The 11,399-nt window shown below is 36.6% G+C and overlaps 1 protein-coding gene across 2 annotated transcripts in view; it reads left to right on the top strand.

The window, feature by feature from the left end:
- Window positions 1-678: 678 nt before the first annotated feature.
- LOC121913297 (tenascin-like) overlaps window positions 679-11,399 on the top strand; it is a 66,955-nt gene continuing 56,234 nt past the window's right edge. The window contains exons 1-4 of one of the 2 annotated variants that reach the window (XM_042435975.1): window positions 679-833; window positions 8,688-8,830; window positions 9,987-10,044; window positions 10,172-10,396. In XM_042435975.1, the coding sequence (XP_042291909.1) occupies window positions 8,702-8,830; window positions 9,987-10,044; window positions 10,172-10,396 (412 nt within the window). In that variant the 5' untranslated portion in view covers window positions 679-833; window positions 8,688-8,701. Of the gene's footprint in view, window positions 834-8,422; window positions 8,831-9,986; window positions 10,045-10,171; window positions 10,397-11,399 lie in introns of both variants that reach the window. The other variant, XM_042435974.1, reaches the window with a different exon arrangement.

Raw genomic sequence — 11,399 nt, 5'->3', positions numbered from 1 at the left:
CAGATGGTTGTATATATGCTTGTAGCAGTCTATTTATTTTGTTTTTTACAGACCAACCCATTTCTGTGTTTTTTGCATTTTCAGATGTCAAATAAAACCTTTTGCCTATGCCAAAAAAGAATCCAACTTTTTATGTTAAAAATCAGAGTGACATAATGACTATAGTCACAATAAAAACATGTGAATGAACAAGACTGGACTTTGAGTGTTTTTCTGTGGCAGCAGCAGTATGTGCATCCCATGTTAGAGGTTTGTTTTACATCCTCTCCTTGAACAAAACAAGACTGAAGGCAGCCAAGCGTCTGCGTGTGATGTCAGATCCTGGAGCTGTTCCACTGACAGTCAGTGGGAGGTCAGGTTTGTCAGCACAACATCACAATCTGACCTCTTTAACAAACAAAGACAAACAGAGTGAATTGTCTATCTAACATCATGGAGCGTCCAGCAGAGGACAGAGATGGGCTCAAAACACATTAAAGATTTTAGGCCCCCACGTTCCCTTAAAAACATCTAAAAATTCAGATGTTTTCCATCGCAAATCCCCCGCCCAAGTGGGACCTGTAAAACACATAGTTACATCAGAGAGAAAGAGAGGAGGCAGAGAGGAGAGAAACAGAGAGAGGAAAGAGAGAGAGGGAGGAAAAATTCTTCAAGTATGAGAAAATTTTACTGCTCTCCTCCCCTCACTTTCTTTCTTTTTTCTTTCCTTCTCTCTCTCCGTCCATTCCTCCTCCCTCTGTTTCTGATGGTCAGTCAATGAGAGCTTCACAGAGAAACACAGAGACTTCTGGACCAACTGTGAGACTGAGGGGAGAGACAGAAAGTCATCACAGGTAAGATGACTTTTATCATTGTCTAATAATGTGCAAAGAGTTCCAAAATGTTTGTTTTTGCAGCTTTGATTGATTTTTATTCATAATCGGCAAAGAGATTTTGAAATAATTTGCATCAACATACATGGTGAGATATGAACAGAATATGCAAATTATTCAGTTAGATATTAGAATGAACCACTCAACAGAAAATACATCTGCAAAATGAAATGTTTTTCAAGCAAACATGCTAAACATTCCTGTTGTAGCTTCTCAAATGTGAGGATTTCTTTGTCTTATGTGATAAAAAATGTTATATATTTGGGTTTTGAAATGCTGGTTGGACAAAACGAGCAATGTGAAAATAACTTAGGCTTCAGAAAATTGTCTCAAAGGCATTTCAAAGGCTAAACAGTTAATCAGATATCCTTGAAATAACAAACAACCATATGTCGCAGCAATATATTCAATATACTGACTAATTCAAGATATTTAATACATCACAATACTAAACTGACATTTTTGTACAACTTTTCTGGATCCAGAAATAAACATTTTCACATAATTTTGTCCATTATTGACACATTTCCTCTGATGTAGAGTCCTAAAAAGTGCATGAATCTCTCTTATGCACACATGTTAAATAATCTCCAGTTTAAAGTTTTTTGTAGGTTACAGTGAAATGAGATTATTTCAGCCTGAATCCTTTAAAAATCTCAACAGATAAAATGACAGAATTAGGCAGATTGCTTCTGTAATGTAAAGAAAATGATGACAGCCTACAAATTCTTAAAGAATTTGTATTGGAAACAGGCAAAATCCATCCCACCATTGACAGATTTGTTACTTGTTTTATTAAAGTTTGATTTGATCTCCAGACTTTTGGGGACTAAAAGTCAAAATGGTCCAAAATCTTAAATATAAGACCAGCATAAAAATTTCTGACTGCATTAAAATGACATTATTAGGATGTCAGGGAGTTTCAAGAGCCTTTACTTTATCTGAAGGCTTAGTCATGCATATGTTCAAACTTCAGTGCTGCAGTGTTAATTGCAATGGCAGCAAATGAGGAGAAAATCAACATAAATGTATGTGACGACCACAAACTTTTAGAGCTTTTTCACCCACAAATGATTTCATAGTTTTGTGTGGCGTCCATATTATATGACCTTGGCCTGTAAAAGTCTCCACCTCAGTCTGTGATGGATTTCACAGCGTCTGGCCGTCTGGACTTCAGCAAGTGCGTCACCATCAGAACTCTTTAACGAAGGCGCGTGATGGCTTTCAATCACTACTTTACTAACTGATAAGTCTTGTCACATGACATGGACCTGCTGTGAATCATAAAGGTTGATTTGACCAAGAAAATCTGGTCCACTCACCAGCTTTTTTCTCATCTGTTGAACCAAAATATCAGGTGAAACATTTTATCATCAGACAATCAAGTGACTCAAGCAGAACAAACTTCACTATGGTAAAGTTTCCATCCAAATGTAATGTAAATTTCAACGGAGTATCCAGAAAATTAGCAAAAGAAAATGTGAATGAATCCACTGGAACATCATCACTTATTCACTAAAGTCTGTTCACTTCTCAGACAACAGGAAAGACTTTTTCGTGATTTTTTGATTTTTTTTAAATTTCCATTCAGTTTTTTTATGCATATTTTTAATGCACATCAAAACAGGTGGATGAAAACACACATTGTAGGTCTTAAAAAAACAGAGCAGGTCTGCTTTTGCACGTGAAAGTGTATGAAAAGGAAAGGAAGGAAACTTCTAAAATGAGAATAACATTTTTGTGATGCAAACTAGAGCCAAAAAAACGTCTAAACTGTCTAACTGTTAAATTTCTGCAAATGCAAACTTCCTTAATCATTAGTAGCAGCACATAACTTCTTCCACCTTACAAACTGAATGCCTATCACAGCACTCACCAGAGCCAAGTTTGGGTGTCTATGCCAAGTTTGTGTTTGAAAGAGCCGGTCAGAAGGAGTTTATTTTGGCTACTGAAAGCTGGACTCAGTGTGAACAGGAGGAAAAGGAAAGCAGGTGAAGAGAAAATCTTTATGGTGCATTCTGGGGAGTTTCTATTGCCCTCCTGTGTTTTCTGAGAGATCCAACCGTAGCAGCTGAAACAGCTGTCCCTGGCAGGTATTTACAAGCTAATTGTTCCCATTGAAGTCAATGGAGCAGGCTCACTAACTGGCTGAGGTCTAGACAAAGATGTAAATTAAACCACAGATGCTGAACCCTCTTTGTGGCAGGTCAAGTCAGATTAGTAAAGGGAAACAAAATGTGGGCAGAGGGGGCTGGAAAATTAGAACAAGTCAGGTTCACATATGAGGTGCATCAGTTTGAAGGAGACTCTAACCCAACTAAATTAAACCATGGCATTAAAAATGGACAAATGGGGCTCATTAGGAAAAAGTAATTGGAAGAAAATATCAATTTATGTTCCAAACATTATGATTTTGTGTTTCTGCTGTGGATAAGGGATTGGAGTATTGTCAGGTCTGTTTTCTGCATCAAGCCTGCAAAAAGAGTAATTTAATCGGTTTTTATACACAGATAATTCTCAAAAAAAACTGATCATCAATCAAAGATAATGCAGCAAAAGAAAGCACTCTTTGTAGTAAAGGTGGAAATTAAACATTTATTGAGTTAAAGTTCATTGTTGGCATCTGAAATAGTAGTTTGAATTTCATTGTCAAATATTTTATTTATAATAACATTATTTGTAATGAAGCATCAGGTCTTAATCAAGGAAATTATAGGTGATTTTAGGGTTTGTGCATTACAATGATGCAATTTATGTGACATTTGTTGTATACTGTTGTTATGGAAAGCGTGATTTTTTTAACCTGTAAAAAATAATTCAGCATCTGTTTGAAGTTTACTCTTCCATTGTTCAGGTGACAATGTTGTGATTTTCATTAAGCCTAATTTGGGTTTGATGGGTTTTCTCTAAAATTCTCCAGATACAGATATAGAAAGAAGTTGTATATTAGATTGATGTTGACCAATAAGGACGAAAATTGTAGCATTACTTGCTCCACTATAATGTTGCTTTACATTTTGTAAAATAATTGATAATGTGACACTCTGTATCAAATTTTCCCTTTCTTTTTGGGCGAAACTAAAAAGTTATTAACTGTAGTAACCGCCGCACAGCTCCTCCTGGTTAAACTGTGCGGCTGAAGCTTGTAAACCTTCAGGGCCGAGCTGAATTTATAGTGTCTTTTCCTCCTCCTAAACCCCCCATTTCGCCTCCTTTTTTCATCCCTCATCCCTACTGTCAGTGCAGTGAATGTGTTAACTGTGGTTTCTGTAGGACATTAAGAGCTTCAGGAGCAAAGAGGAGGGGACTGAGAAGTAAAAGACAGGCAGCAGAGAGTAAAAGTGAAGAAAAGAAAAGGAAAATTGGAGAGTCAGGCAGGGATATCACTTTCTACTATCTCAGTTTTGTGTTGCTGTGTGTTCCTTTTCTTAAATACTTAAACTTCCCGTAACCCACATGCATGGTATCCTTTTTTTCTGCACAAACTCTGGTATAAGTCTTACTTATCATTTAATCAATTTGTCACCGTAACAAAAAATGTGCTAAGTTTCTTATTCTAATGTGATTTTTTTTGTATTGACAAGATCCTTTCCAAGTCATAACAAAATATTTTTGTTATTATGACATATTTTCATGTTATTACTTGATGCCAAATGATTCAATTTTTAACAAGAAACATATCTCCTTTTTTTTTTAGTTTTAGTTTTATTTAATCAGGCAGTCTCATTGAGATTAAGATCTCTTTTCCAAGAGAGATGTAAGAACAAGAAACATTCATAAGACAAGAACACAATCAGCAGACAGAAACAACACAACTACACAGTAAAGAAGGAATTACTTTTAAAAAACAGTTACAAGAATCATAAAAAAAACCAGCAGACAATAAAGCTTTAAAGTCTCCAAGGGGAATGTAAGACTCAAGTTTGAGGGCAATTTTCAGTTCATTCCATTTAAAAGGTGCATAGTACCTGAAACCAGTTCTGCAAAGATTGATGTGAACATGAGGGATATCTGAGGTTAAGTAATTACTGGATCGTGTTCTGTAGTTACTAGATTTAACTAAGAGAAGAGATGTGAGGTAGTTTGGAAGCTTCAGCAGTAGAGCTTTATAGTTGAATAACATGAGATGGTTATTTCTTCTTGACTGTAAGGAAGTCCAACCAACAATGTGATACACAGAACAATGATGAGTATGAAATTTGTCATTAGTGATAAAGCGTAATGCACTATAATACACAGGGTTTAACTACTGAAGTATTGATGGGGCAGCATGACAATACAGAATATCTCCATAGTTAAGGACAGACATGAAGGTTGGCTGCACAATAGTTTGGAGGAAGACAGACATCCTTTGATTCTACACAAGAAGCTTAGTTTGAGTTTTAATTTCTGAGTCAAATGTTGAATATGAATCTTGAATGATAGTCTGCTGTCAAGCATTTGTCTGACACAACAAGATTAATATGGCTGCCATTTAAAATTTTAACAGCAGGATACTCAGAGTTACTGATGGAGGTGGAGAACACCATGTACTTGGTCTGTTCTGCATTTAAAACTAGTCTTTGATTAAGGAGTGACAACTGGAGAGCATCAAAGGCAGACTGAGGATGAGTCAGGGCCTTAGCCGGGGTGGAGCCTGGGGCATATAAAATAGTATCATCTGCAAAAAAATGGATATTGAAGTATTTATTAAGGAGAATTATGTTAATTATGTATAATGTAAACAGTAATGGACCAAGGATAGACCCTGTGTCTGTGGCAACCACAGACTGAATAAAAATAATGGATGCAGCCACTGTGATGTCACCCATTGGTTTGTGGACTCCTGTTTTGAAGTCTTGAGTTTGGCGTTTTGACCATCTTGGGTTTTTTTGGACCCAGAAGTGATGAGAAGTGACCTTATTTGGACGAGAGTGTGGAGCTGGGGAGGAGCTCCCTAGGTTCCGACTACAGCACCTCGCACACGCCATGGTAGCGACTTGTCAACCACAACGTAGCCACACCCTAAAGAATACCCTGCTTTATTGTCTATTTTACTCTAAATGAGACCATAATTTACAAAATGAACATCATGCTGTATTGAAGAAGACTTGAAACTAGTAATTGTGGGCATGAACTCATTAGGAAAGTGTTACTGAGGTAATAAATCAAGTGAGAAGTAGGGTCATTTTCTCATAGACTTTTATACAAACTGACTTCTTTTCAGAGCCAGTGGAGTCGCTGCCTGCTGGCCACTAGAGAGAAAGCAGGTTTAAGGCACTTCTGTATTGGCTTCAATGGTAAAATGGCTTGACTGACATAGTAACATACTGACTTATCAAGTTAAAACAAGAAACTTAACCAAACCATATGAACCATATGGGGTCTTTTTCTCCTTTTAACAAAATATAGAAGTTTCTTGTTATAACATCATACCAACTGATCATGTTATAACCAGTAACGTTTTTATGAAATGTGTTAATTTTGTGAAACAACAAGAACATATTGTGATATAAAGTGATATGTTATAAAAAGAAAAGTTTCTTGTAAAAATGGAATAATTTGGTATCTTGTAAAAACAAGAAAATGTTCTTGTTATGACAAGAAACTGACCAAAAAATGTCATTGTTGATTTACTGCTTGCAACAGATAAGCAATTAAAGATTGTACCATAAAACCTATTTTAAACAAAAGTATTCACTGTAGAGCAAAAACTGACATTTGATTGTTACGTATTCTCTTATTAAAGCGATAAAGATAATGTGTAAAGATAATGTAAAGATAATTCTGAATTTGTGGTTTTTGTTGTTTCCTAAGATGAATATATTGTTCTTCACGTGTTGCTGCAGCTTGCTGGTTGACTTCTCCACCAGCAGACTTAATGACATTATGTTGTTGTTGTGGACTCGGCCCAACACTGGGAACTCTCAGCAGCTGCTTTCTACATCAAATCTGCTGCTGCTGCTGCTGCTGCTGCTGAAAGTGGATTTCTCTCAACCAGTTTTGGTCATAAACCTCTCAGAGGAGACAGGGGTGGTTAGATCATCTAGGGTTTGTGTCATGTTTGTGGATTTGCTCAGCTACTGTGTGTGAGTTGGAGGAAATGTCAGGGGGAAAACTCCAAGTGTGGTAACATTGATCATTTTCTTATAATTTAATAATAACATGGTTTCTTTTCCTTAGTCTTTGGCATAAAACCATTTCATAAACCATTAAAATTTGACATTTTTAGATAAAAAATGGTAAGCACTGAAAAGTTGTAACCAGCCATTTTTCCGCTGACAATTTGCTAATTTGACTGACTTGGATTTACATGAATGTTGGGAGTCTTGTGGCTTTCAGCAGTTTTGTTCATTTAAAATTTAGGCGAACAACTGACGGAGGAACATGCCTTGACCATAAATGTTTTACTGAGCAACAGTTTTATCCGAATACTGAATAGTAGTATGTTTATATCTCCTTAAAAAAACCTTTTTCAAAGTTAGTTCCACTGATAAATATAAATATGGACGAACAGGTTAAGTTATGAGTTAAGAGTTAAGAATCATTTGTCAAAATACTGTTTCCAAGGTCAAAAACTTTCATGCTCACTCGTTTTGATGTTTCTATCCATTTTGGACATTGCTGACCAGTTAGAGAGAATTAGACCGCTACACCAAAGCGTTGCAGATATGTGTATGCTGATTAAAATAACCAGTTTGCCCAGTAGATTATTTTCATAATCGATTCATCTGATGATTATTTTTCTGATTAGTGGCTTAGTCTTTGAAACATCAAATAAATGTCCATCACAGTCTAAGGTGACATCTTCAAAATGTTCTTTTTGTCTGACCAACAGTCTGAAACCAGAAGATATTCAGTTAATGATAGAAAACAGATAAAAACAGAAAATACTGATATGGGAGAAGCTGAAATCAGAGAATATTTGGCAAATTTTGACTGAAAAATTACTTAAACATCTCTTTTCTGCCAATCAATTAGTCGACTAATCGTTGCAGCTCTACAGTAGATGTGTGAATTAAATAAAGCCTTCATTTACATTTACAAAGTATTATAGTATATTGATTAACAGTCAAACGCTCTTGGATTGTTATGATTGACAGATTTTTGGATGTTGACTGTTAAAATGATAATCAGTCCATCTAAACTACTCTTAACAGCAAACTTCTGAGTTTAATTTTGGCTCCTTAAGTAGCTCTGTAAAATTTTCTAAAGCTAACCTACCTAAATCAATTAGATATTGATGAAATACTTAATAAACAGCCAAGTGCCTAAATTAACCAATTACAGTATATAATAGTCTAAATTATCAGCCTTCAGTTTGCCACCAACTCCAGAGGTGGCAGTGTTAAAAAAAAAAAACAAACAAAAAAAAACTGGCTGCAGGATAACAGTTAGTCTTTCAGACCAAGTTATTTTTTCCATTGTGGTTTATTGGCTGACACGCTACACTGACAGGCCCATAAACAGCTAATGGCCTCACTTCTGCTAATTGTGACCAAAGTGAAGTCTGCTGAACTGACCAGAAACGTTAAGGTGGGTTTAAATGTGTGTTTCTGGGTTTGTTCCAGGGGTAAAATCCCTGAAGGAGAGGTGGGAGGAAAAAACAACCAGCAAACGCCTGACTGAAACAAAGAGACAACAGCTGACAGAGATCCATTTAACCTCCAGGGAAAGTGCTACTAATTGAATCTAAAAATCTTGGAAACAATCAGCTTCAGTCCTCTCAAACAAACTGCTTAAATCAGCTCAGATTTCCTGAGCACGCCAACAGTTGCTTTTGTTTTCCTAAACAACCTGAGGGAGGATCTTCACAGTTTTCCTCCTGTGCATCAGCTCCATCCTCAGCAATGCTTCCCACCTTCCCTTCCCTCCTCCTCCTCCTCTTGGCTGGTCCTGCCCTCCTGACTTCAACCTCCCAGCAGTTACAGGTCAGGGGTCAAAGGACACCAAGGGATACCAAGGAGGATGCGATCAAGGTGAATCATTGAGTGGTTGGGTGAGTGAATGAGTTTGGGATGAATGGATGAATGGATGGATGTCAAAAGATGTCTAGACATCTCAATGAAATCTTGTGTCAATTTTGTTGAAAATGTAAAGCAGCTGTAGTGAATAATTTTATAATAACAATGTTATTGGTGTAAGGAACATAACTACATTTACTCAAGTACTGCAGCCTACTTAAATGAATTACAAATACCTAAAAATTGTACTTAAGTATTTCTATTTTATGCTACTTCATACTTCCACTCCACTACATTTCAGAGGGAAATATTGTACTTTCTACTCCACTACATTTTTTTGACAGCTTTAGTTACTTTTCAGATGAAGATTTGACGCAATAGACAGACATCTTACAAAAAGCAGTGTGTAGTCGGGGTCACATTTGAGATGTCTATGAGTTGTTAATAGCTCCACCAAATGGTGATTTTTCCCTCTAAACTTCTCACATGCTTTCATTTCAATAAAATGATCCAATATTTCACCAAAAATCAAAGATTAGAGGAAAAGTCCAAAAACTGAAAACAGATTTGTGTATCAGAACTTTGTTTTTACTTCTTTACTCACCCATTAATCATCTCACAACCCCTCAGATTTATCAGTAATATGTTTCTGTTATAACTTCATTAAATCTATTGAATATGTCAGTCTAATACTTTAAGTTTACTTGATAATACTTCTGTGCCTTTTTTAAGGACTTTTACTTGTAATGGATGATTTTTAAATTGTTGTATTGGTACTTAAGTAAATGATCTAGATACTTCTTCCAGCACTGGGGAGTTTCATTTAAAACTACATCATACTTTATAAATTGATCATATATTTTGTATGTTAAACCTGAATCTGTTGGATAACTTATAGAATAAAGAGTATAATATCTCCATCTGAAATGTAGTGGAGTAGAAGTACCAGGTAGCATAAAATGGAAACACTTAAGTAAATTACAAGTACCTCATTAAAGCTCAGGAGTAAATGTACTTTCTACCACTGCTGCTCAGCACCAGATGGCAAACAGACACAATTAGCGACTACTGTCAAAGTCTTTTTTTAATGTTTTGCACCAACAAAAAAACAAGATGCAGCCTTTGGATGCAGCTACACAGCTATGGTTTGCCTTTTTTGTTATTGTTGCAGGTAGTGATCTCTGAGGGCTGCACCACTCACGGTGAATCATCTGATGTGAGCCAAGGAGGTAAAAACCTGCTAGTTTTTACTTGGTCGAGAAACTGTTGTCAACAGTGAGACATGAAAAGCATCAAAACGACACTCTGCATCTCCTCCCAGTTTTAATTCAGCTTGCTTTTCTGTGTATTTCTCAGGTAAAGAAATCGACCTCGTCCCTGGTTCTCCTCTGGTCCTGACCCATAAGATCAAACTGGTTCCATCAGGTTCAGGGTTTGGGTCTAGGCCTGGGTCATGTGGCTGCGAGGCGGACTTTGCTGCCCTGCGGGAGCGTCTGGAGAGGCTGGAGAGGGAGGTGTCGTCTCTCAGGGAGAAATGTGGAGGAGCTGAAGGAGGCTGCTGCACCTCCAAGGAGAGCAAAGGTAGAACCTGCTGTTGTTGCTTTAAAACCCCTGAGAGTTTTGGAGGGTTTGGGGGTGTTGATCAAAGAGCTGCTAACACACAAACAAGACATAAAAACCTCTTTACTCGTGCAACCAACAAGATTCTGGTCAGAAGCCCAGTTTGATTCAAAAAAGTTATCACAATAAGGAAATATGAGATATTATTCTAATCATGGTTTTCAAATTCGTTCTCATCACTTGTAATAATCCACTGCACCATAACAACATATACAAATACAAGTCTTCCGATAATGGGCTTCCCAGTCTAATGTATTTTTTGGGGAAATGGTAAAATGAAGTCTAGACTCTGACTGTTATAAATTTTTGTTCCATTTACTCATCATTACAGTCATTACAGATTGAAATGACACATCTGGTGTTACGTGCTGTTTCTCTGCAGCACATCGTGCCAAAACAGAAATAAACAAAATAATTTCAGCATTATTCATGTTTTTAGGAATACTAGCAGCACAGCTCAAGGGAATTTGACGCTGTCCCCACAAGATGAATTGTAATCACTTTGGTGATCCTCTGACTTTATATACAGCGCCATCATCAGGTCAAAATTTTAGAGTGTCCAGCACTTTGACTCATCTGTAAAATAATGACATTCCCATCAGCCTCAGCTGTACTTTGCCTACCACTGACTAGCAAACATTTGCATTCTTACATGCTCAAGTAAGATAGTGAACATGATAATCTTTAAATTTGCTTAACATCAACAAGTTAGCATGCTGATGTTAGCATTTAGCTTAAAGCACCTTCTTTATGCTATGTCAGATGGATGGGAAGAATCGGGAAGATTCCCATTCCCGTCATCTGACAGCTGATGAAGCTTGTAAGATAATGAGGGTTTAAAATACTGTGCAATGACAAATTTACATTATATCCATTAATTTGGATATTTTGGTTAAAGTTTTGGTTACATTTGGTTAAATTACACTGAACAATGTGAGGCGTCCATGTTTGTTTGGTGTTCAGG

The sequence above is a fragment of the Thunnus maccoyii genome, chromosome 15, assembly GCF_910596095.1.
Source record: "Thunnus maccoyii chromosome 15, fThuMac1.1, whole genome shotgun sequence".
Taxonomy (NCBI): domain Eukaryota; kingdom Metazoa; phylum Chordata; class Actinopteri; order Scombriformes; family Scombridae; genus Thunnus; species Thunnus maccoyii.
The sequence above is the reverse complement of the archived record's forward strand: the minus strand, read 5'-3'. Positions and strand labels throughout refer to the sequence as shown.